At 35.9% G+C, this 26770-nt stretch overlaps 1 protein-coding gene and 1 pseudogene across 8 annotated transcripts in view; one reads left to right on the plus strand and one right to left on the minus strand.

Moving 5' to 3' along the window:
• The window catches only part of OSBPL9 (oxysterol binding protein like 9), a 191603-nt gene that overhangs the window by 140612 nt on the left and 24221 nt on the right, over positions 1 to 26770 (plus strand). For 4 of the 8 annotated variants that reach the window (XM_011284993.4, XM_011284995.4, XM_011284998.4 and 1 more), the window contains 7 exons: positions 3272 to 3367; positions 4351 to 4398; positions 5444 to 5473; positions 6790 to 6840; positions 16965 to 17003; positions 20715 to 20805; positions 23785 to 23889. In XM_011284993.4, coding sequence (XP_011283295.1) covers positions 3272 to 3367; positions 4351 to 4398; positions 5444 to 5473; positions 6790 to 6840; positions 16965 to 17003; positions 20715 to 20805; positions 23785 to 23889 — 460 coding nt within the window. The remainder of the gene's footprint in view (positions 1 to 3271; positions 3368 to 4350; positions 4399 to 5443; positions 5474 to 6789; positions 6841 to 16964; positions 17004 to 20714; positions 20806 to 23784; positions 23890 to 26770) is intronic. The other 4 variants (XM_011284994.4, XM_011284996.4, XM_045035813.1 and 1 more) reach the window with 3 other exon arrangements.
• LOC102899430 lies at positions 21262 to 22401 on the minus strand (annotated as a pseudogene).

A 26770-nucleotide genomic window follows, 5' to 3' on the forward strand; every position in this document is an offset into this window, starting at 1 on the left:
TCCCTGAGGGTATAGTATTGAATGAGTGGTACATCTGCTTGACCCAGCCAGCTTGTTCTCGAGAGTTACTATAAGATGCCCCTGTAAGAAATATGAAGTCACACGCTGTCTTAAAGGATCTGCTCTGTTTGTTCTTAGTTCTTTTGAAGAAAGACCATTCTCAACATGGTGTAAAGGGCTATATATTCTGATAATTTGTTTTAAAACAAAATTCCATTAAAAAGGACATGAATAAGTGTAGGGTCTTATTGTAAATGTTGAATAGAAAGAGGAATAGTTATGACTTAAAGGGAATTTTTGTGAAATAGTATATGTTAGGAGGTAACAAGTTCCTTGTCTGTTGAGATAATTAAAGACTAGAAGACTTATTTATTTATTTATTTTTTATATTTATTTTTGAGCAACAGAGTGAGACAAAGTGTGAACGGGGGAGGGGCAGAGAGAGTAGGAGACACAGAATCTGAAGCAGGCTCCAGGCTCTGAGCAAGCGGTCAGCACAGAGCCTGATGCAGGGCTCGAACCCACGAACTGTGAGATCATGACCTGAGCCGAAGTCGGACGCTCAACCGACTGAGCCACCCAGGCACCCCTAGAAGACTTTCAAAGACATTGTAAAAGTAACTTCAGGTGGGAGGTTTTAGAGATGGCTTTGTTTCTGTGTACTTACTGTAAGTCACAATACATAGTAACAACTTGGTATTTTCTTCTAGTGTGAGGAAGCAGTTTAATTACTATCAGTTGTCCATGTTGATAAATGTGTGCATGTTGTTTTATTGATTGCAGATTGGGCAACTATACATTTTCTGTTTAAGTACATTAGAGATGTATGGATTACTGTGCAAGGAAGTTTAGGCTAGTGCTGGGCTTTTACGCTAATAACTCTTGTTATAAACCTCCTATTATACATTACATAAAAATAGATTGGTGAGTAGATCTTTGACTTGGATGTTATGACGTGTGGAGTTTATTCTGAGGTTAAAGGAATGTTGTGGAGGACTATCAAGAGGCAGGTCTAAGAAGAGAGCCAGGTTGAGGTTCTATGATTATAGCAACATCAAAGGATTGTTTTTTAAGAATTAATTTAGGTGGGTTTTAGATCTCAGTAATTGAAATCCAGTTTATTTCTATTTATGGGAGGATTTTTAATCAGATTTGTTCAAAATAATATGTTAATTACATTTTGGATTCAAAAGAGGGAAAATTCTTAAAAGTTACATTTTCTAATTATTTAGATGCTTTACCTTTTATTTATGACTACGCCATTAACCTTTCCAATATTTAGCAAGCATAATGTATTTTACTGATTTTTAACTAGATCTTATAGTTACGTTAATGGCGGTTATGTTCCATTGCTGTGTGAAACAAAAACTAAGCCAAGCAGTTCTAATTTTTCTGTGGTACAGTAACATACAAAGAAATTACTTCCTTCTTTCATAATGCAGTACTGTAGTATCTCTGAAATGTAATGGATCTATCCTTCCTTTTCCACATCTTTTATTATCATGCTCTATATAGTAAATGTTTTTAATAGGAAGTTTTTTGGATTAGCTTTTAAAATGAAAATGTTTAAACCACAGTTTTATTATACACGATGTTTATTATGATTTTTCTTAAATTTTGTTTTTATGCATGACATTTCATTGGGAAGGGATATTTTAATACTCATTCAAGCAGTTTCTTTACATGTGTATATTTAAAAAAAACAGGCAGTTGTATTGCCTTTGAATTTGAAAAAGAAAATGGGTTACAAGCTAAGTTGATTTTCCCATGGTCTAATATGACTTAAGTTTTTGTTTTCGTTTTTTTTACTGTTCTGATTCAGAATTTGAAGCAAGAGCAACAATAAATGCTAATAGTAGTAATTGATTGTATTAGTAATTGTCTTAAGTACTAGCTGTGGTATCAATAATAGTATGAGGAGGATGCCTATATTTGGCAGTTAAGAAAACAGCTTAGAGAGACCTGTTAGTGGCTGAGCTGCAATTAGAAACCAGGCTTGCCAACCCATTGTTGTTTTCCATACTATACAGTCTCAAGTCTGGTGTTTGAGATACTGGTTGTAAAAGTGCTTTAGTAATAATAAAGTATTGTGCAGAGATGAGGTGTTGGTATAATACACAATGAACCCTGGCCTCAATTTACTAAATTGGGAATGTGAAAATGATCAGCATGTTTTGGCCAATAAGTGAAAATCAAGTATGGTATGTTTAACTGTATATTTTACCCATTCAATGCTGAATTCTGTGGTTGGGTTGGGATTGTGACATTAGTGGTTTGTGACCCTTTTTTTTTTTAACTGCATGACATTTGGGCATGCAAGTATGGCAGGCTGGTAGTCTTGTTCAGTCTCCAACTTTGTCTTTTATTTTTTAAAAGATTTTATTTTTAAGTAATCTCTGTATCCAACATGGGGCTCAAACTCAAAACTCAGAGATCGAGAGTTGCACACTCCACTGACTGAGCCAGCCAGGCACCCCACTTTTTGTCTTTACACCTAGGATTGATGTGTTTTTCAGTCGGAGATGATTACTTTTGAGTAAAGTTAAAACATAGGAATCCCATGCTCTTGAAGTTTAAAATTTTTAGTGTACAAAAAGTGGGACATGCAAATGCTGGACCCTTAAACTGAGAAATGAGTGGGCCCTTTAAATAAATAAACATTTACACCGTGTCCAGAGTGTAGTGTTCATGCCAAGGGTGAAAGTGAGTAGGGAACTTGATTAAGACAGAAGTATTGTCATTTTCACTTAGAGAGGGCCCTATTCTTAGAAGAGGTGAGAATTTTGAGGTTCATTTTTCTTTTTTAATAAGGAAGGAGGAGAATGCATCAGTGCTAATGGGGTGGGTTAGGGAATGAGAACTAAATAGAATATGAAGTTAAGATAAGGGACTGGAGGAATCAAAGTGGGGGTAAAGTAGGAGGTAATCAAGGTGGTGATCGAGGTTATTTATCTAAATTGCTGTTGCTCTGGATATCACTGGGAGCCATTTTGGGAGAGAAGAAAATGATTCTGAAGAACAGGGTGAATCCTAATTTAAGCAGCAGCACATGTTTGATAAGGGAACAGGGCTAGAAGTTCATGAGGGAGATTGATGTACCACTATTCTTGGAGAATTTAGATAGTTTAAATATGCCTATTATTTATGTAAAAGTACTATTTTTACTTCAGAAATTGAAATGTCATGTATGAAGGATGAAGTATCTATCTTCTGTACTATTAAACATTGCATGGGTACTGTTGGATTTATTACAAATTTTCTTTTTCTCTAGGGTTTGGATTCAGGATTTGTTCCTAGTGTCCAAGACTTTGATAAGAAACTTACAGAGGCCGATGCTTACCTACAAATCTTGATAGAACAATTAAAGGTATGGCATTAGTTTATATACTGGAGTGGTATAAAGTAGTAAATGTTACTGAACTTCATTCTGAATGTAAAGTTATTTGATGTTAATTTGAACCCCTAGATGGTTCCTCAGTAGTTTTTAAAGCTGACTTATTAAAAGATCTGGGTGACTTATTCATACATCTTTATCTCTGATTTATATTGATAAATTGTATAATGCACTTTTTTGGCCATTAAAAAATAAATATCTAGACATAATTAGAAGAAAGCATGATAAGATTAGATTCATATTCTGTTTTAAAGTTCTTTGAAACTGGTAAATTTTAAAGTCGTTCAATTTCAAAGGCCTTGGTTTTTCCATTTTGGGGATTGGGGGTTGAGAGAGATGATTTCTCTACTTCATTTATTATTACTGAAATTGTCTTTTTCAATTCCTACTTTAAAATTAATTACAAGCAGGAGCTTCTGGGTGGTTCAGTTGGTAAAATGTCCAACTTCAGCTCAGGTCATGATCTCGTGGTTTGTGAGTTCAAGCCCTGTGTCGGTCTCTGTGCTGACAGCTCAGAGCCTGGAACCTGCTTCAGATTCTGTATCTCCCCGTCTCTCTGCCCCTCCCATCCTCATGTTCAGTCTCTTTCTGTCTCTCAATAATAAATAAATGTTAAAATTAATTAAAAGCAAAAGTCCTGGGAAGAAAAAGAAGTGTTAATAAACTTGGATCACAGAGCAGAAAAAGCTTAGGTTTCAGTTGATATTTTAAGTTCAGAATGTTTTCTTTTGCTTGTAATTCTACCAGAGTAATTGAACTTGACCGTTTAAAATAATTCAGTAGAATTGGATTTGATACAGTCCTTTGGAAAAATGTACGTTACCTTAAAAATACATGTAGATCATCCCTGGAAGAAAAGTGTTCAAGAACTAAGGTTTGCTGTTTTATGTTTAGTACATGTATACAATATAGCAAAGTGGCTTGATACTATAATCGTTTTCTTTTTAATCCTGTAGCTTTTTGATGACAAACTTCAAAACTGCAAAGATGATGAACAGAGAAAGGTAAGTTCTATAATCATTATTTTGCCTTAAACCATTTTAAAACCAAGAGCCTTTTAGAGAAATAACAGAAGGACCTCAATGTTTTGGCTACTATAATAGTACTGTTTACTGTTTATGGTAGTACTGCTGTACAGACCAGGACGGGACAGAGGGGGCAGGGGGTTCTGGGGAATTCCTGTTATGGTTTCATAATTAAATGAAAGGGTAATGTACAAAATTTTTAATATGATGCCCATTTTGTTAAGTACCACTTTCCTAAGAGTAAGTTCTTTGTTTAGAGGTTTTTAAATGTTGAAGGTAGAAAGTTTATTTTATTAAATTGATTTGTGGTCACTTCATATAGTAAACTGGCAAGAATTTGCAGAATAAACAAGAAGCCACAGTTGAGGAACAAAACAAGTGTTGCTTTAATTATATTTCCCCTACTGCCCTCTGTGAATTTCTGACAATTACTTTGTATTTTGAATATTGCTTTCTTCCAGTTAACATTTTTTCTTCCTTGATTAGATTTCCTAATGCAGTATCATTTATTTTTGTGTGTGTTTCTTTTGACTGTAGCTTTGCATTTGGCTCTTTTACACTTGATAATAGTATCTGTAACTCATGTTTAGCTCCCTTTCCATTCTTAGTTTTGGAATTTAGTCCCATGTCATTTTTAAACAGCTTGGCAAAGTTTAAGGTAGTTCTGAAACACGTGTTTTAAAATCATATAGTGAATCAGTCTATAGAAAAGAGACGTTTTTTAATAAAACGAATAAAAATGTTTTGTATTCTTACAAATGTTGAATTGAATCACATGAATTTTATTTGCAGATGTAATCATTTTCTTTTTAATCCTGTAATCCATAATCCGTAAAATATCTGAATGTTTTATTTAATGTTTGATATGTTTTAAAAAGTATAACCAAAAGTACTCCCTTTCCAACTTGCTTGTACTCAGAGTTATGAGTACATTTTAGTAAAATTCTTTAAATGATGAGTAGAAAATAATGATATCTCTTTGTGCTTCTGATTATTTCTGTTTAAAACCTCTCATTTTTCACAGAAAATTGAAACTCTCAAAGAAACAACAAATGTAAGTTATGTGTTTGATAAACTCTGGCTTTGCATTAGAAAGTACTTTAAAATGCTGTTTCTATTTTAAGCTGCCACTATTAAGAACAATTGAGATTTTAATTTTTATGAATTTTTTACAAGGCTGTTTAAGAATTTTATTATTTTCAGGGAGCCTGGGTGACTTGGTTAGGCGTCTGACTCTTGATTTCAGCTCAGGTCATGATCTCATGGTTCATGAGCTGAAGCCCCACATCGGGCTCCGTGCTGACAATGTGGAAACTGCTTTGGATTCATTCTCTCTCTCTCTCTCTCTCTCTCTCTCTCTCTCTCTCTCTCTCTCTCCCCCCCCCCCCTCCCTCCCTCCCTCCCTCTCCCCCCCGCCCCTCCCTGCTTGCTCTCTCTCAAAATAAATAAACATTAAAAAAAAAAAGAATTTTATTTTCTAAAGGAGTTAAAAAGACTAAATAATCCCTCTAATTGAAATGGACTTCATGTGCCATTTTATTTGTTTCTGGTCTTGTCTGTCTGAGATTCTTGGATAAAAGGTGTCATCCATGCACAACGTATATTCTCTTATAATTAAAATATATTATGATTCAAGCTTTCTGATGTACTGGCCTTCTGACATTATGTAATAGGCTACTCATAAGATCTACATTTTGATAAAAGCCTTTTTGAAAACAAAGTAGTAGTATTCTAGGTTCACCAGTATTGGGGTTAGAATCCTTTACTCTCCATAATTCCATAAAAGTCTTCAATAGATATTTTAGGAATTTACATTAGCGTTACCTGCCATTGATCTAAGAATTTGGAAGTTAATCAGCCCCCTGTTTCTTTCTGTTTGAAGTGTTGAAAATCCGTTTAGAATGTTATCAGTATAAATTAACAATTTTTAGCATTCTTTTTAAATTTTTTAATGTTTATTTTTGAGAGAGAGAAAGGGAGCACGCACGAGCATAAGTGGGAGAAGGGCAGAGAGAGAGGGAGACACAAAGTCTGAAACAGGCTCCAGGCTCTGAGCTGTCAACAGAGAGCGTGACACAGGACTTGAACTTGTGAACCGCAAGATCATGACCTGAGCCAAAGTTGGACACTTAATGACTGAGCCACTCAGATGCCCCTTTTTGGCATTCTTTAATGATTTATAGAATTGTTAATGATAACTTCATCTGACACTGTCAATATAGTAGAACCCACCAGATATCCAGAGAGGGTATTTCTTGTATAGTATAGACTTAAATCTTGTACATTTGAACTGATTTTTATATCTAAAGTTGTATCAAAAGACCATTTTATTTGGTGCAAGATCCTAAAATCAGTGTCCTGTTTTTACAGAGCATGGTAGAATCAATTAAACACTGCATTGTGTTGCTGCAGATTGCTAAAGTAAGTAAATTTTACTTTTGATTCCTTTAATTTAATGAGATTTAAAAATTGTAATAGCATTTCTCTTTAATAGTCCGGTGACCTGGTTCTGAAATATATTACCTTTCTGCAGTAAATTGTGGGGTTCGTAGTACTATTGAACAACTGTGTATTTGGGTGTTACCTTAGCAGCATGTGCCTGGTTTTGATAAGGTAATTTCTGATATGATGACTGGGAAGGAGGGGAGCACATTTGAATGACTCACTCCTTTCTTCCACTTTACCCATTATACTGCTTTGGAACAAGGGCATACTTTGCAAAACTTTTCACAGAAAAGTTTTTCTTAGGAAAAAAGGAATTAAATTTTAGCAAGAGTTCTTTCTCTCATCCATAACGAAGAGTATAAAAGATATATATGTGTGTGTGTGTGTATTATATGTAGATAATATATATATTTTTAGTTGTTTTTTTTTTTCCTAGTACTAAACTACATCAGTGAACCACTACTTTAATTGCTGTTCCTTATTCATGCAATAAAATGTATTTTGAATTATTGTGGTGAGGTAAAAATTTCATGGCGTTGTGCCTGCTTTTCTGAAAAATTTTGGTGTATTCAACTTAAATGTAGATTTGATTGCCTGGTATTTTGAGAAATAGGCATTTTAGGGTTTGAAAATAAGAATTTTAAAAAATGTCCCCTGATTGTTTCTATCTGACTGTACCTCTGTATTTCTAGCCAGTGGCTAGAAGAGGGTGGGCAGGCAATTCAGCAGCCAAGTTGGGAAATGATGTTTGCATGAGTTTTTAATTACTGGCCTGTTTTACTTATTCAGTTGCATATATTTGTTTGCCCAGTAATGGTCACTTTTTACCTAGTATTGTTAATAACACAATTGTATAGGACAATCCATTTGTGCTTAGATAGTAAGGATATTCACCATATAAGTTAAAGGAGGTCAATATCATTTTCTTCTGAGGCTAGATCCAGTATTAAAGTGTCTGAATTTAAGGGCTTGTGTTCACTTTCTAGGTTTTTGGTGTATTGTTTTGTTTTTTTTTTTTATCACTATGCCTGATTTCTTGTGTATATGTCTAAATTTTTCATCTGCTTCTGTGGATGAGAATATATTATAAAGGGAGGATAGTGTCGGGGGTATAAAAGAGGTGGTAAGGTTTCTGTTTTTCTTGACTGTAAAATTACATGGGTAGGTGGGCACCTACTGTTACCCAAAAGCCTCTACAATATATAGATAAGCAGTGAACTACACCATGCTCAGTGTGAATAGGTAGGTGTTTTAGAGATTCATATTGCCTTCTCTAGAAGATTGAGGAAATAGAAGAGCTGATAGTGTTTAGGCCAGTTTGGATAATCTCTACAAGTCATTCAAAACTTTTAGATAGATGTAAAACAAGACTGCCTAGCTTCTTTGAGTAGCTCACCTTTTAGCTTCCCATCAAGAACATTTTCCGTGTTCTGTCTTTGGAATGAGTTACAATTCAAATTACTAACACTCCTTTTTGGAAGTTTCTACTATTTTTTTTAAAGATTTTTCATTTTGGGGTGCCTGGGTGGCGCAGTCGGTTAAGCGTCCGACTTCAGCCAGGTCACGATCTCGCGGTCCGTGAGTTCGAGCCCCGCGTCAGGCTCTGGGCTGACGGCTCAGAGCCTGGAGCCTGTTTCCGATTCTGTGTCTCCCTCTCTCTCTGCCCCTCCCCCGTTCATGCTCTGTCTCTCTCTCTCTCTCCCCCAAAAAAATAAATGTTGAAAAAAAAATTAAAAAAAAATATTTTTCATTTTTTAAGTAATCTCTACAAATGTGGGACACACACTCACCCAAGATCAAGAGCAGCACTCGCCACTGACTGAGGCAGCCAGGTACTCAGTTTCTACTGGAAGTTTCTACTGTTTAGTCTGTACTTGCTACCTCTCTGTGTTTTTTTGTTTTTTTTTTTAGCCCAGCTTGATAGACTTATATTTCAAGGTCCTTCAGAAGGGGTAACATAGATTAAGTAAATGGAGTTTGGCTTTTTAGTTTTTTCCATAAGGAAAAAGCCTTCATTAAAGGCTTTCAGTGTACAAAAACATCCCTTAAATTACATATGTATTCTATATGAATTCTATGAGTATCTTTAAATCTAAATGTAAATCAGATCATTTCACTTGCCTCCTTAAATCCCCCTAAATGGTTTTGCATCTCCCTTGGAATCTAAACTGCTTATAATAACTTCTGTCAATTGAACTGTCACTACTCTCTCACCTCATCTGCCCTCACTTGATCACGTTATTCCAACAACATTGGCTTGTTTTCTTTTTCTCAGGCCAGACGCTTTCTGCTTCAGGGATGTGTATTTACTTTCCCCTCTGCCTGGAAGGCACTTCCTGCATATTTCCAGGACTCACTCTCTTGCTTTATTCAGATTTCTGCCCACATGAAATCTCTTTGAAGAGACCTTCCTGACCACTCTACCTAAATAATGTCTAACTTCCCATTGGTGGTCTTTTTCTTCATGGCCTTGCATCACTAGCCAAATTCACTTGATATATTGTTTGCTGTCTGTTTACACCTGACTGTACTCTCCTTAAGGACTTTGTCATATTTACCCTTGTATTAGTCTACTTGGGCTGCCATAACAAACCATCACAGACTGGGTGGCTTAAACAACAAATTTATTTTCTCACAGATTTGGAGGCTATAGAAGTTCAAGATCAGTGTTCCTGCCAATTTGGTTTCTGGTAATGACTCTTTAGCTTGTAGACCACCACCTTCTCACTATGTCCTTACGTGGTCTTTCCTTGATGGTGTGCACAAGGAGTAGAGAGAGAAAAAGGAGGGAGGGAGGGAAGGAGAAGGAGAAGGTTGAAAGGACAGAGGGATATAGGGAGAGAGAAGGTGAGGAGAGCTCTCTGGTATCTCATAAAAACACTTAATCAGGTCCAGACCCCACTTTTAGGACCTTATTTAACTATAATTTACTTCAACAAATGCCCCCATCTCCAAATAGTCATACTGGAGGTTAGGGCTTCATCTGAATATGGTAGAAGGCAGGGCACACAAATATTCACTGTAAAACACCACTGTATACTCAGTGCCCAGAACAGTTGCCTGCCACATAATAGGGGCCCAATAATTGTGAATTTTGAATTAATGTTTCTAATACATAATTTAAAAAAATTTTTTTAATGTTTTTGAGACAGAAAGCATGAGCAGGGGAGGGGCAGAGGGAGGGGAAACACAGAATCTGAAGCAGGCTCCAGGCTCTGAGCTGTCAGCACAGAGCCTGATGGGGGGCTCCAACTCACGGACTGTGAGATCATGACCTGAGCTGAAGTCAGACGCCCAACCGACTGAGCCACCCAGGCGTCCCATCTAATACATAATTTTTTATGGTTGCATAGTTTAGTGTATCCACTCTATGTATGATTTTTTTTTTTTTTTTTTTTTTTTTTAGCCACCTCTCTGTTGTGCTGGGAGGACTTCTGTCTAATACTGATGGGAATATGAATTGTTACAGTCACTTTGGAGGACTGTTCTTCATTGGTGGGTTAATAAAATCTTGAAATCAGCTACTTTTAGAGAGTGCCACCTGAGACCCCAAAGGGATATAAGAGGATAGCTAATTTGATGCCTTTGTTGTTTGGAATTTATTTAGTATTAGCTTGTTAGAGGCAGAATGCTGTAGGTAGGATTTTAAACTCCTTCCAGTTTTGATTCTTTCATTTTAATTCTCCCACAAGTTTTCCTCCTCCCTAAATGATTAATGTATTGACTCCCAAACTTTGCTACCTGTTGGAACCACTCGAGAATCTTTAACAGTTCTCGTGTCTGGCTCCCATTTCCAGACATTGTGTTGTAGCTGCTGTGGGGTGTTACCTGGGCTTTTGGGATTTTAAACTCCCAGGTAGTTCTAATATGCAGCAAAATTTGGGTACCACTTGGGTTAGTGGGATTTTCAGGTGGGCAGTGTTCAGAAAATTTCATTCTTCCTTTGTACCATAGATAGAGGCAGCTGGTGTTTCACTCATGGGAAATTGCAGAGGAAGTGGCCGGGGGGGGGGGGGGGGGGGGGGGGGGGGGGCGGGGAAGGTGGAGTAAAGCAGAAATAACCTGGGAGGCCTCTACATTGGAGGACTTGACCAATTCCTTATCAAGATTAGGTGATAAGACCATATGCCATAATTCATATAAGCAAGTGAAATTAATTTTAATAACGTATTTTATTTAACCCAATATATCCAAAATACTACCATTTCAACATCATATTCTGTCTTTTTTTTGGTGCTAAGTCTTCAATATCTTGGGTGTATATTACACTTTGAACTAGCCACATTCCAAGTGCCCAGTAGCCTCGTGTGACTAGTAGTTCCCAAACTGGACAGTACAGGTCTAGAGTATCCTTTCAAAGTAGATTGTATATTTAAGTTGTCTTGGGATCTCCGGTTCTCTCCCCAGAATATTTTTCTTCATAGACTTTTTGTTTTTCACAAGTATTTGTTAATTTCTCATCAGACTTTTTAAAAACAGATTTATTGATACTAATTTATATACCATAAAGTTTACTCATTTAAAGTATACACTTCAGGGTACCTGGGTGGCTCAGTTGGTTAAGCATCTGACTTCGGCCCGGGTCATGATCTCACAGTTCACAGGTTTGAGCTCCACGTAGGGCTCTGTGCTGACAGCATGGAGCCTGGAGCCTGCTTCAGATTCTGTCTTCCTCTGTCTCTGCCCCTCTCCCACTCCCACTTTGTCTCTTTCTCAGAAAATGAATAAACATTAAAAAAATTTTTTAAAGTGTACACTTCATTGGTTTTTGGTATATTTACAAACTTGTGCAGTCATCGCCATATTCAAATTATAGTACATTTTTATCACTCCAAAAAGAAACACTGTATCTATTAAGCAGTCACCCCCTCCCTATTCCTCTTTTCTTTGCTACCCTCACCCCTGTTCCTCCTCCAATCCCTGGAAACCACTAATCTACTGTTTCTAGATTTGCCTATTCTGGACATTTCATATAATTAGGATTATACAGTATGTGGTCTTTTGTGACTGGCTTATTTAGCATAATGTTTTCAAGGCTCATATTGTCACATGTATCAGGACTTAATTCCTTTTCATTTCTGAATAACATTCCACTGAATAGATATACCACATTTTGTCTATTCAGCAATTAATGAATATTTGGGTTGTTTCCCCTTTTTTTTTTTTTTTTTTTTTTTTGGCTACTGTGAATAATGCTGCAGTAAATGTCTACATTTTGTGTGGAGATATGTTTCATTTATTTTAACTGTATACCTAGAAGTGGCATTAGTAGGGTTATATGGTAATAACTTTTTTAGAAACTGCTGAACTACTTTTCAAAGCAGCTACACCATTTTACAGTCCCACTCACAATCAGTATGTTAGAATTCCATTTTCTCCACATCCTCAACCAATATTTGTGATTGTCCTTTTTTTTTTTTTTTTTTTTTTTTTTTTTTTTAAGTGGCTTAAAACAGCAGTCATTTATTAGCTCACAGTTCTGTAGATGACTCTAAGGTGACTGGGCTGGATTGTATGCTTAAGGCCCAAATCAAGGTCTGGACAGGTTGAACTATTTAGACGGTCTGGGAAAGAATCCACTTCTAGGCTTATTCAGGTCCTTGTTGTAGGACTGAGGTCCCCATTTCCTTGCTAGTTGTTGGCTAGAACTCATTGTCAGCAACTAAAGGCCTCTGTCTCATCCTTACGCAGTCTCCCTCTATCTTCAGAGCCAGCAGTGGCATATCATATCCTCTCATGGTTCACATTTCTGACCTTATCTCTCTTCTGCAACCAGCCAGGGAAAGCTCTCTGGTTTTAATGGCTCATGAGATCAGATCAGGCCCCACCTGCGTAATGCTTCTGTCTTATGGTTAACTGTAAATGTAAATACCATATGATTTCACTTAAATATGGAATCTGAAAAAACAAAACAAATGAACAAACAGAAACAGACCCATAAATGCAGAGAACAGCTGGTGGTTGCCAGAGAAGGGGGTGTGGGGGTGGTGCAGAATGAGTGAAGAAGAGTGGGAGGTACAGGCTTTCAGTTATGGAATGAGTAAGTTATAGGGATAAAAGGTACAGCACAGGGAATATACTCAATGATACTGTAATAGTATGTTGACAAATGGTAGCTGCACTTATGATAAGCATAGCATAACGTACAGAATCATAGAATTACATAGAATTACTGTGTTGTACACCTGAAACTAATGTAACATTGTGTGTCAACTATACTTTAAAAAATAATAATGGATTCATGGAACCTCTGAATATGATGAGATCACTCCTGTGATTGTCTAGCCATTCTTAGTGGCATCTCAGGGTTTTCATTTGCATTTCCCTAAGAAATAGTAATGTTCATGATCTTTTCATGTGCTTGTTAGCCATTTCATAGATCTTTGGGAAAATGTCTATTCAAACTCCTTGCCCATTTTTTAGTTGTTTTGTTTTAAATCTCATTGAGTTTGGGAGTGATTTATATGTTCTAAATACAAATCCTTATCTATGATTTGCAAATTTTTCTTCAAGTTTGTGGGTTGTCTTTTCTCTTTCTTGATAGCATCCTGAGAAGCATGCATATTTTTATTTTTGATGAAGTCCAATTTATCAGTCTTCTATTGGTTGTGCCTTTGGTGGCTTACCTGAGAAAGTCATTGCCTAATCCTAGATCACATAGGTTTATTCCTGTGTTTTGTTCTTAGAGTTTTATAGTTTTGTGATCCACTTTGAGTTCATCTTTGTGGTGTGAGGTAGGGGTCTAAATTCATTTTCTACATGTGGATATCCAGTTGTCCCAGCCTCATTTGTTGAATCTCATCAAACTTGAATTAGAAATTTTCTGTCATCAAAAGATGTTTATTTTTTGTTTCATATAATAAGTGTATTGGTCCATAATTATGAGAGCTTTTACTAGACTATACTGCCTTATTAGAAGATGGGGATATATTTCATGTATTTTATTGGTAGGTATGGTTTTAAAAATACTGGAGTCTACAGTTGTCAGAAATCAGAAATCCAGGTTATGTTGTGCTGATGTTTTTGTTCATTATCATATTTCCAGATCTCAGTCATGCTGGTATGTTCAGAGAAGAGAATAGCCTTTGCATTAAGGAATGAGGGACTTAGAACCAGATAAACGTATGGTATAATTTAAGTGGGAAGTAGCATTAGACCCTTTGTTTCATTAGCATAGTTCATATTGAATTCAATTAAATCTCCAGTTCAGTAATACTTGAGGTTTAGCTTTAATTGATCCTAATTAAAAGCCATTTGTGGTATACTTAAAAACAGGATAGTTTTTAAAAAGAAAAATGGGGAAGGGGGGATCAATATAGCTTTAATTTTAAGTAGTAGAACAAAATTCCTAAAGTACATGATGGGAATGGATTAATAGGAAAGCATTTAATAGTCTATGGGTTCATCTAGCTTTGACTCTGCCTTAAAAGACAAACCACAACAATAACAAGAATAATAAACCCTGATTTAAAATACCCTGTAGATGAGGTGCCTGGTGGCTGGCTCAGTTAGTTGGTTAAGCGTCTGACTTCGGCTCAGGTCATGATCTCATGGCTTGGGTGTTTAAGTCCCGCATCCGGCTCTGTGCTGACAGCTCAGAGCCTGGAGCCTGCTTCAGATTCTGTGTCTCCCTCTCTCTCTGCCCCTCCCTCCCACCCACTCCCCTGCCTCTCTTTCTTAAAAATACACCCTTTAAAAAAAATTAAAATTCCCTGTAGGTATCATTCATTATTAATGGGCGGGGGGGAGTTTGTCACATATTGAAATTTATTTTAAATTACACCAGAATTAAAAGTGGTTTTTTTAGATAACATACGTGTGTATATATAACATAGTATTTCAGTAATCAATCACTGCATAACAGAGCAGTCTAAACTGGAGTGTCTTAAAATAGCAGTAGTGATTTAAATTTTGCTCACAAATTTGCAGTTTGGGTAGACCTCATGACTTGTTCATATTTCATGCAGTGTCACCTGTGATAATTTGGGGGCGGCTAGAGGATCTACTTTTAAGATGGCTCACTCACACACTGCAAAGTTGGGCTGGGGGCCTAGATTCTTCTCCATAGAGTCCTCTTTACAGCTGCTTGGGTTTTCTCACAGTATGGTGGTTGGTTGGGTTGGTTGTTTTCTCCTAGAAAACAAGGAGAAAGAAAGTTTGTGACATGTCTATGAACTAACGTTAGAAATCACACACAGTCATTTCTGCTGTAATTACTGGTAGAGACTGTCACAAAGGCCCACCTAGGTTTTAGTGTAAGGGATGTGAACACTACCTCTTGTTGGGGCCATTTCTGGAAAATTTAATCTATCACATGTGTATAATATTCCTTTCTAAGAAATCCTTTGGAAAAACCAATATTTAGAAATTAATAGGGGAAAGCCATAATTAAATCAAAATGTCATCTGAGCAAGAAACTTTGTAATTTCTTTCTCTAGAATTCCCAATAATGTATTTTCAACTATCTTCATTAAGAATTACTGAAACTTTGGATATTCTAAATATATAGTTAATTTTTCAAATGGGGAAAACCCCAATATGAATTACATAGATAACAAAATGCCAGATATTCTCAAGGATATGTGAAAGATACACACTGTGCTAGAAGTTCTCACAAGCACCTCTAGGTTTGATGATTTGCTTGGAGGACTCACAGGACATGATGGATATTCATAGGTACAGTTTATTAGAGCAAAGGATCCACAGCAAAATCAGCAAAGGGAAAAGGCACATGGGGCAAAATCCAGAGAAAACCAGGCACAAGCTTCTGTCTGTCTTCTCCCAGTAGATTTGCATAGAATGTGCTTAATTCCTCCAGTAACAAATTGTGACAACATGTGTAAAATGTCTACCAGGGAAGCTCATTAAAGACTCTACACCTTGGAGCTTTGTCAAGTAAGCACTTTCTACATAGCACTTATCAAGATTCCAGACTTAGAGAAGGAAAACAGGTTGTCAGCACAAACAAATTGTTTGCTTATACAGTTTAGGTACAGTGAGCCACCCTTATCAGATAGAATGGTCAGAGGCCAGCTTTGCAGGCAGACAGGTCTGCTATGTTAGTGTTAACTTATTCCCAAATCTTCAAAGTGCTCTTGGTTGACACTTCAATATGAAGATTTCTGAGTAAACTCAGTAAAGAAAAAATTATAGGTACGTGAGATAGAACGTGGACATTATGTTTAAAACCAAGACCAGATACTGGTTTCTATTCAAACTTAAATATCCTCATACTGTGGAGTTGAAACATTAAACAGTTTTATTTAAAATTAAACATATTATCTATATAATGCAAATAGGTGGATTATAATTACAGAAGTGAATATGTGTTGGTAACTTTCCACCACCTTCCTAAAGTATGTGCTTGGAGAAGCAAGGCAAAAGAGCGTATTAGTTAATTAAGAACATGAGTTCCGAAACTGGACTGTGGAATCCTGGCTGCCCACCTTCTGTCTCAATTTTCTCATATGTCCAATGGGAATAATAATAGCATCTACCTTATAGAGTTGTTGGTGGAATAAGTGAAATAATAAATGGGAAATATTTGCCAGGCATTCGCTCCTATGTGATTCCATGGATACAGTGATTATATTTACTGAAACAAAAATCAGACCATCTATTTAGAAAAGTGTAATTCTGGGCCTACAGCCAGATATAGGAAATTGTGTTTGTCCCAAGTTTTTAAGGGTATATGATTGTCATCTCTTTAAATTGCAGTGAGAGTTTAAGGGTTGTGGGTAGTTATAACATACTATAAAATTAAACCCAGAAATATTCAGGGTCTTCCATCCTAAATTAGTGTATCTGCTTTTAATAGTTGGTACCAATATGAGTACACAGTTCCATAAATTATTTCTATAATGAACTTAATTAAATACCTGTAGAGAAAAAATAATTATTGGTGGTGTTTGTTTTATAGCCAGTGATAGAATTGTGTTTGGTTAGCAGTATACAAATAGAATTACAATTTTAGTAGAAGCCAAGAGATAGTCTAACGTTGTTACTTACCTATAGTAAAATAAGCTTTCTTAATAGGGAAGAAAGTACAGAAGGAGTTACTTAAAAGAATGAAGTTAATATTTTTAACATTTCTCCTTAAGGACCAGTGTAATGCGGAGAAGCACGCAGATGGAATTATAGTAAGTTTAATCTAATCTTTTTGTTTCCCTTTACTTCTGCAGAGCATTATAACCAGTCATGTCAGGAGAAGCCTGAACTTCTACTCATTTTTCAACACAAATTCCTCTTTTACCTACTCACTGCTTTTTGTTGTTGACTCTTGCAATTTTCTTTAAGCTTCTAAAGTTGGCCATCTTTCAGCAATCATTTGGAGGGGAAATGTTAAATTTTTCTAAGTATTGATTCAGATCGAATCACTTTGCATGTGTTAACATGAAGGGTTAATCATGGTGTGAAAATGCAGCTTTTATGACTAAGGCATAACTCACAATGCTACTATCAAACTCTTTTCTCAAATGAAAGCAGAAGGGGAAGGATACAATATTGAAACATATCTTAATCCATTTCAATATGTTTATTGGTTTCCATTTTATTTTTAGATTTTGCTATTGCAGTATATATTGCATCTTTATTAGAACAATTGCACCATGAATTCTTTCACTTGTAGCCATTTTCTTATTCTTTCCTCCCCCTTGGCTTTTTACTCTTCGCTCAGATTCAACTTCTACTTTAAGAAGAAAAGAAAATTTTATTGTTGGTATTTCCCATCTGGAAATAAAAGTTCGAGTTTGAAGATTTATAGTTGGAGCCACCCTATTTTTATGATAAATGAGTGACTTCTGTTTAGACTGTGCTTCTAAAGCAGGAGGCAGCCTCTTTTTTTTTGTTTTGAGACTTTACAAATGCCAGCTTGTCTGAGATCTGGAAACTCCTCAAAATCTTCAAAACCGTCTCATGATTATACTTGAAAGGATAAGTGTGTTAACTTTATATTTGTTTTAAAATGAAAAAAGTTTAAAAAATCTGTGTTGTTTGCATGTTTCTTAAGGCAGAGATAAGAGAAGCATTTTTAAAATATGAATTAAAGGCATTGGAATTTTTATCTCTCTTCACAGTGTGAGTTCAGAGTTCGAGGCATGGTGATTTAATACGAATATGTCATATAAATACAATGTAATGTAGTATCTCTTCCTGAGATATCACTTAAGATTGTAAGCCTCATAGAAAATGACTATTTATGTTGTTATTATTAGTTATTTTTTTATTATGTTAAAAAAAGTTGGCTGAGTTTTATAAAGCATACCCAAAATGTTTGGTCATTTACAATTAAAAACATCTAGAAAATTTATACTTAAAGAAAATCTAAACCTGTAGAAAACAAACATATCTGAATCATTTGATCAAGGACTATAACATTTTTCCCTAAGTGTTTTTATGTTTAAAAGATAAAGGAAATGTTCATGGTTTAGATCTTGGACCCATACAGCTAGAACCTGGCCTTCCTACTCACTAACTGTGACCTTAGTAGGCATGTTACTCAACCTTTGAACCTTAGTTTTCTCATGTATAAAGAAAAGTGGCTAGATCTACCTCAAAACATTGTTGTAAGGTACTGAATGAGCACAGAATCAATAAATGTTCACTATACATATATACATTTATATATAATTTATAACATTGCATGAATTCTATAAATGTTATAACAGATTAGAGCTGAGGATTATTGTTTGTTTGCACTTCTAGAGCTCTGCTTTAGAATTTCTATAATTTCTATAGAATTAGAGTTTCTATAATTTTCCATAACAACAAGCAACAAAAGATATGTGGTACCTTTAATATCCATGCAAAAAAAAGTCTAACAGTATCTTCTTTGGTTGACTAGCCTAATCTTTAGAACATTTCACCTGGAAAACAGATTACATTCAAAAGATAGAATTCTGCTGGTCCTTTTTCCCAAAGTTATTTCTTAGTTGCTTCAGTAATTTTTCTTATATAAAAGATGAGGATAATAAGGAGGTGACATATTCTCCTTCCCATGGATCACAGTATTAATGGCAAGATTTTGACTTTAAACCACTTGGAGTTCTTTGGAGAAAACCACTGGGTAAAAATGGAATTTATTCTAAGAACAGCTCCAGGACTTGTTGAGACACTTGTTATTATGTCCTGGTCCAGTATCTGAAAATAGAATCACAAAGTAATAAGCAGAAAGCCCCTATAGAACATATAATCCAGCCATTTCTTCATTTTACAGACTGGGAAGGTGTGGACCACAGCAGATAAGAGACTTGCCAAATTCTTGGTAGAGGAAAGATTCTAAGGAATTAAAATTCTTAGTCTGTTTCTCTGCTTTTCCCAGTGCTTCAAAACCTTCTGTACTTCATTTTAGTGGGGTTTTATTATTAATGACTGTTTTCAGGGTCTCTTCTCTAAGTGTCCCTTATTTTTCCGTTAGAATATTTATGTTAGGTAAGCTATTGTAGTGACAAGCTTCAGAATTCTTATGTTCAAATCAGTTGATTTAAGAGATCTGACTTAATGCTTTTAAAATTTATGCAGAGAGGTAGTTTAAGAAAAAATTTTTTTGAACTTAGACATTAAATGAGAATGCGATAAAAACTGTCCCATTATCTCAGTTATTGCTAGGGGCTTCTAAATTTTTATGAATACTATTTATGAATACTAAATTTTTATGAATACTATTTTTATGAATACTATACTAAATTTTTATGAATACTATTTTTATGAATACATCAGTAAAGTATTTTTCTTCTGATTCTATTTTGATATTTTCTGTTATAAGCCCTAATATACATTTAAAATTTAGTTTTCTAGATCAAGGAAAGCTAAAGAACTGAAAATTTTATTTCTTGGGTTTTATCTGATGTGGTATTCTAAATGAGAGATCAAATTTAACTCTGACAAAGACCTTATTTTAATACCACCCACCTCCTCCAAATAAAAAAGCATCAGTAAACTATGGAGTCTGGTTTTTAAAATACCATCCTGCTGGCAGAATAATTTCTTGGCTTGAAATTAGAAACACCTAGACTTTTTTTTCCCTCTAAAATTATAACTACGTTTATTTTTTTTCTTCTAATCTTCAAAAAGGAAGGCTTTTTCCCTGCATCCCCCAATTAGAATATACATCTCTTTGCTTTTAATGACTGTAAAATTAGATGCTTATACTGTGTGTACACAGTATTAGAAGGTGGCAATAGTATGAGATGGAAAGATAAAATCCTAGTGGTACAAATAAATTTGCAAGTCGTAGTTTATATATATGTGTGTGTGTGTATATATAACTATATATATAGTTATATATATATAGTTATATATAGTTATGTATATAATTATATATATATTTATCTGTATATAACTATATATATAGTTATATAGTTACATAGTTATATATATTTATATATATAATTATACAGTTATAGTTTTATTTATATAGTGTTTATTAATATAGTTTAGTGTTTATTAATACCAAAGCAAGAGAGAGTTTCTCTATCTTTGATAGAGAAGCAGTATTTGTGGTGAACTGAGAATTAAGTGAGAAGCACTGAAATGAATTCAGAAGTTATTGCTGTAGCTTCCTGAAATTTTCCCACACCTTTTTACAACTCTATATAAGTTTTTCCATTTTAGCTTTACCTATCTGTATGACAGAGACTGTCATTTTCCTTCCTTACTACATTTTTGTTTTTTTAGGAAATTCTTCTGTATTGTAAAAGTGTTTCATTTCTTCCTTGCATTTTGATCAGCGTATCTATATAGCTACCCTCAGGACTTTGCTGTCAGAAATGTGGGCATTTCATACATTTGGGAGGGTCAGCACTGGGAAAGCATTTAATTAAAAATAACTGTACTGTGTTTCTTTATCTCAGAGTACTATTAATCCTGTGGATGCAATATATCAACCTAGTCCCTTGGAACCTGTGATCAACACAATGCCTACTCAGACTGTCTTACCTCCAGGTATGATATTTGGAAAGACATTTCACGGATTCATTGATTAGAAAAAACTTAATTTGTACGACTGTCATGGTAATCTTGAAGGGCTCATTTTTGGTTTTTTGATAAGTAAAAGGAATCAAAGAAATGGTATAACAGAAAATGAAATAGAAAAAGATATATTTTGGTATTGGGCTTTTTTTTTTTTTTTTTTTTTTTTTGCTTTTCAAGGAACATTTAATAACAAGGTAGGTAACATACTTGTCTAACATGGTACCTTTAGATCATGGAAGCTAAAGCAAAACATCCTGTTCATTGGGTGAAAACAGCCTGCTTAATGGTGTACACTGCAGTGAAATTTAAATAAATACTGTAATAATAATTTCAGAACTTCAAAATTTGAGTGTCAGTGTTCTCTTTTTCGTATGGGAAAGGAAAATGCTTTTGAAAATCATTTGAAGCTTGGATGAAAATTCCATAGCTACATTCTTAGGATCACTCTGTAGTCTTCATGATACAAATGACACAAGGGAAGCTTCAATTCAACCTTTTAGAGAAGACATTCCAGCTCGCATGATCTCATCAACCAGGAGAATGTTGGTGGCAATCACAGTGCAGGAGTGAAAAAGCTGTTTCTTTACACAATAGTTATCCCATATGCCTACTTCAGCAGCTACCACTGGCTCACCTGTGTTCAAGTCCACACCTACAAGTTGACCTGATTCTGAATGTTCTGCTTGAACTTTAGTGTTTCTTGAAGGTCAAAACCAGAATTCTGAGCAAGAACCTTGGGAATAATGAGCAATACATCAGCAAATGCTTGCACTCCAAGCTGGGCCCTGCCCTTCACACTGGGCTTATATTTAATCAAGGCTTCTGCCATTGCCACTTCCATTGCACCAGCACCTGGAACTACACAGCCATCATCAATAGCATTTTTAACAGCCCTCAAGCCATCTCTTATTGCATGAGTGTGTGCTTATTTGGTTCTTTGACCAATAATGTGACAGAGCGAGGGTTGTTAACATTTCTCAATAAAGGTGAATTTCTCTTCTCCCAATGTATATTCATAGACAAGTCCTGCATGTCCCAAACAATCAGGATTTAGGTCATCAAAAGAATTTAGAGCTACTCCACCACAAGCAAGAGTCAGCCTTTCCATATTTCTCCTTTTAGCCCTCCGCAGAGCTACTATGCCTTCTTTTGCAAGAGCATCTAAGGAAAAGGGGTCAATTCCCTTTTGATTAATAACCACGAATCCTTTATCTGAATCACCACAGACTTTCTTTTTCAGTTCTATTATTTTTGTAACTCTATCTTCAGTTATGTCATCCTGGGCTGTTGCTACTTTGGCTATTAAGGAGGCTGTTGGGTGTTGAATTTGCATTTCATGAAGCAGCACATTGCCATCATTAGTAAGCTTGATGTCTTCAGCACCAGAAACAAGCATCTTCCTGGTGCCTTTAGGCCCCAAGTTGGTCCTCAGCACATCCTGCAGTCCCCGGGCCGCGCTGATGTTGACCGCCAGCGCCGCCTGGGCTCTGGCTACCTCGGCCTTGGGGTTCAGGGTCTTAACGGCCGCCATAGCTAACCACCACAGGAAGAGGAGGAGACCCAGCGTGCGGAGTGCCTAAAGCCAGCTCAGTGTGGCCTGGAGGCGCTACCCGGGTCTTCTCAGTATTGGGCTTTTAAAAATGTTTCTTTTATTTTATTTTTGAGAGAGAGGGAGGGCACAGGCAGGGGAGGGGCAGAGAGAGAGAAGGAGATGCAGAATCTGAAACAGGCTTCAGGCTGTGAACTGTCAGCCCAGAACTCGACACAGGGCTCAAACCCACAAACTGAGATCATGACTGACCCAGAGTTGGACACTTAACTGACTGAGCCACCCAGGCACCCCAATATTGGGCTTTTTTAATACAGTGAAAGGGCTTTCAAAGAAAGAAGAAAAACATGATTACTAAGACTTGGGTTAGCTGGTGGGACAGAATCCTATGACTCAGGATTCATGCTACCAAAGAAAGCTTACTATACCTTGATATATACTTGAAGGTAATCCAGGAACTTTCTATTTGGGGGTATTCTTTATAGCTATGAAGAATACAGATGGTTTCTTCTTCATGGTGGATTCTATGGTAATAGAAGGGAAGAGTGAAATTTGTGATGCCTACTGATTATATAGACATGAATTTTTAAGTATAGAGTAAAAAATAGTAATTTTTTTTTGAACTGGCAAAAGAAGGCTTAGGGGCAACACCCAATGTATACCAATTCCTCCTCTTACCTTTTGTGGCATCCAACACTTTTGTGTTTTCAATGATTCAGTTAAGTCAGAAATTATAATGAAAAAAAATCCCTTTAAAAATACTTCCAAGTATGTGAAATCCTTTTGTGAATTTTTTTTAATGTTTATTTTTTTTTTTACTTTTGAGAGAGAGTGGGCGCGTGAGCAGGGAGGGGCAGAAAGAGGAGAGGGGAGAGAACCCCAAGCAGGCTCCATGCTTATTAGCACAGAGCCTGATGCAGGGCTCGAACTCACAAACTGTGAGATCATGACCTGAACCAAAATCAAGAGCCAAACGCTTAACTGAGCCACCCAGGCACCCCTGTGAATTTGACTCCTTAAGAGAATGAGTTTAAGTATCTTGTGGGGCTAAAGAGGAAGTACTGTGCCCCATTTTTAAATGATTTTATGTGGTTTGATGCTTAGAAAGACCTTATCATTAGAAGCATTTGCTAGTTTTACAGAGCATTTTTACGGAGGTATTGGCCTACCTTGACTAGTCTCTTGATATCTTGCCTGCTTAATGTCTTAGTACTGAGTAGCCTATCCTCATTGAGTTTAAAGGGGATTGAAGGTCATGAAGGAGTAGCATAGAACTGGACTTAATAGAAGACAGTTTCATAAATTCCTGATCTTTATGATTTTGAATTGCACACAATTGCAGCTAACAGAGTTGTGTTTGGCTTTTTCTCTAACTTATTTTATATGTTTAAATCTTCTAGAACCTGCTCAGTTGTGTAAGTCAGAGCAGCGTCCATCTTCCCTACCAGTTGGACCTGTATTAGCTACCTTGGGACATCATCAGACTCCAACACCAAATAGTACAGGTACAGATTTGTGTAACTTTGTTTTTTTTTTTTAATGTTTATTTTTTGGAGTGTGCAAGTGGGGGAGGGTCAGAGAGAGGGGGACAGATGATCCAAAACAGGCTCTGCACTGACATCAGTAAGCCCGATGTGCGGCTCAAACTTACGAACCAAAAGATCATGACCTGAGCCGAAGTCAGAGACTCAACTGACTAAACCACCCAGGTGCCCCTGTATAATTTCTTTAATTCTCATAAAGCCCCATTAACATTTAAGATGTGTTTGACTGCTGATGGGAAAGAGAATGAAGAAATGTGTATTTGTATTGGAGCTATCCTAATTTTACCGTTACAGTTCTGTACATGAAGTAGTTAACTTTGTGATAGAGCTAGAAGCTTTAGTAATAATTGTATTTTACATAAAATATTCCAGGATTTTGTTTGTTAACCTTAAGAAAAGATTTATTTTGGAGCACCTGGGTGGCTCAGTTAGTTAAGCTTCTGACTCTTGATTTCCACTCAGGTCATGATCTCACAGTGAGTTCAAGCCCCGCATTGGGCTCTGTGCTGACAGTGTGGTGCCTGCTTGGGATTCTCTCTCCCTTTCTCTCTGACCTTCCCCTGCTCGCACACACTCTCTCTCTCTGTCTCTCTCAAGATAAATAAACTTTTTTTTTTTTAAAGATTTATTCTGAAGATCTGTATTGGCTTTTTAAAAAATTTGCTCAAGTCGGATTTGTATACTTTATTATTGTAAAGAAATCAGTACAAAAATATAGAGAACAAAAGCTAAAAGTCCTCTTTATTCTTCCCTCTGTCATTTGCGTGTATTTTCACGTAATGCATGCATATATGTACACATATACCTGTATATGCATTTATTTATTTATTTATTTATTTATTTATTTATTTTTTAGTTAAACTATTGTTTTACAATTTTTGAGTATAGTTGACAATGTTACATTAGTTTCAGGTGTGCAACTTAGTGATTTGACAGGCTTAAACATTATGCTGTGTTTCCCCAAGTGTAGCTACCACCTGTCCTGTTATATCACTATTACAATAGCATTGACTGTATTTCTAATGCTGTGCCTTTTATTCCTGTGGCTTATTAATTCCATAACTGGAAGTCTGTATTTCCCTCTCCACCCATTTTGCTTACCCACTCCCTTCCTGTCTGGCAACCATCAGTTTGTTCTCTGTATTTATAGGTCTGATCCTGCTTTTTGTTTGTTTATTCATTTGTGTTCTTTCTTTCTTTGTTTCTTTCTTTAAGATTGTGGCCACTTATGAATGGAGTCATGTGGTATTTGTCTTCCTTAGTTAGACTTATTTCACTTAGCATAATACCCTCTAGGTTCATCCATGTTGTCTCAAATGGCAGTGTCATCCCTTTTATGTCTGTGTAATATTACTCTGTGTGTGTGTGTGTGTGTGTTTGTGTGTGTGTGTGTGTGTGTATCACATTTTCTTTCTTTATTCACCTAATAATGGACACTTAGGTTGCTTTCATATCTTGGCTATTGAAAATAATGCTGCAGTGGGCATGAGAGTGCATGTATCTTTTTGAATTAGTGTTACCATTTTCAACACTTGTTATTTCTTGTCATTTTGACTTTAGCCATTCTGTCTGGTGTAAGGTGATATTGTGGCCTTTGATTTGCATTTCAGTTATTTGTGATGTTGAGCATCTTTTTTGCCTGTTGGCTATCTGTATGTCTTCTTTGGAAAAATGTTTATTCAGGTCCTCTGCCCCTTTTTAAATCCGATTATTTGGGGTTTGGTGTTGAGTTGTGTAAGTTCTTTATATATTTTGGATATTAACCCCTTATCGGATAGGTCATTTGCAAATATCTTCTCCCATTCAGCAGGTTGTCTTTTTGTTTTGTCAAAAGTTTCCTTTGCTATGCAAAACTTTCTATTTTTAGGGGTGCCTGAGTGGCTTAGTGTCAGACTCTTGATTTCAGCTCAGATATTGATCTCTCAGTGTTGTGAGTTCAAGCCCCACATTGGACTCCATGCTGGGCATGAAGCCTCCTTAAAAAACAACAACAACAACAACAACAACTTTTTATTTTGATGTAGTCCCAATAGTTTATTTTTGCTTTTGTCTCCCTTGCCTCAGGAGACATCTAGAAAAAATGTGCTACAGCCAATATCAGAGAAATTACTTGCCAGTGTTTCCTTCTAGGATTTTTATGATTTCAAGTCTCACATTTAGGTTTTTAATCCATTTTTTAGTCTGTTTTTATGTACAGTGTTAGAACATGGTACCGTTTCATTCTTTTACATGCAGCTGTCCAGTTTTCCCACCACCATTTATTGAAAAGACTGTCTTTTCCTCATTGTATATTCTTGCCTCTCTTCCTTTGTCTTTGTCATGGATTAATTGACCATATAATGGACTTATTTCTGGGATCTCTGTTCTGTTCCACTCATCTATCTGTCTATTTTGTGCTAGTAACATACTGTTTTGATTACTGCAGCTTTGTAGTACATTTTGAAATCTGGTATTGTAATACCTCTACTTTGTTCTTCTTTCTCGGGACTTGCTTTGGCTATTCAGGGTCTTCTGTGGTTCCATACAGAGTTTAGTATTATTTGCTTTAGTTTTGTGAAAATATTTTGTATATTCTTACTGCTGTTTTTGTTTTAACCTGAATTGAGATCATGCATTTCTGTGACTTTCTCTTTTCATTTAACAGAGAACGCTTAAACAGCCTTCCATGTTCATACAGTTAGATACCTACAATGTTCTTTTTATGGCTGCCTGACCACATACTGTTTTTCCACTGATGGACATTTAGGTTGTTTCCAGTATTTTCCTATCTATAAGCAGTAGTACTTCAGTGAATATCCTTGTGCAGCCACTTTTGGTACATACATTTTTTTTTTTTAAGGAA

The sequence above is a fragment of the Felis catus genome, chromosome C1, assembly GCF_018350175.1.
Source record: "Felis catus isolate Fca126 chromosome C1, F.catus_Fca126_mat1.0, whole genome shotgun sequence".
NCBI lineage: Eukaryota > Metazoa > Chordata > Mammalia > Carnivora > Felidae > Felis > Felis catus.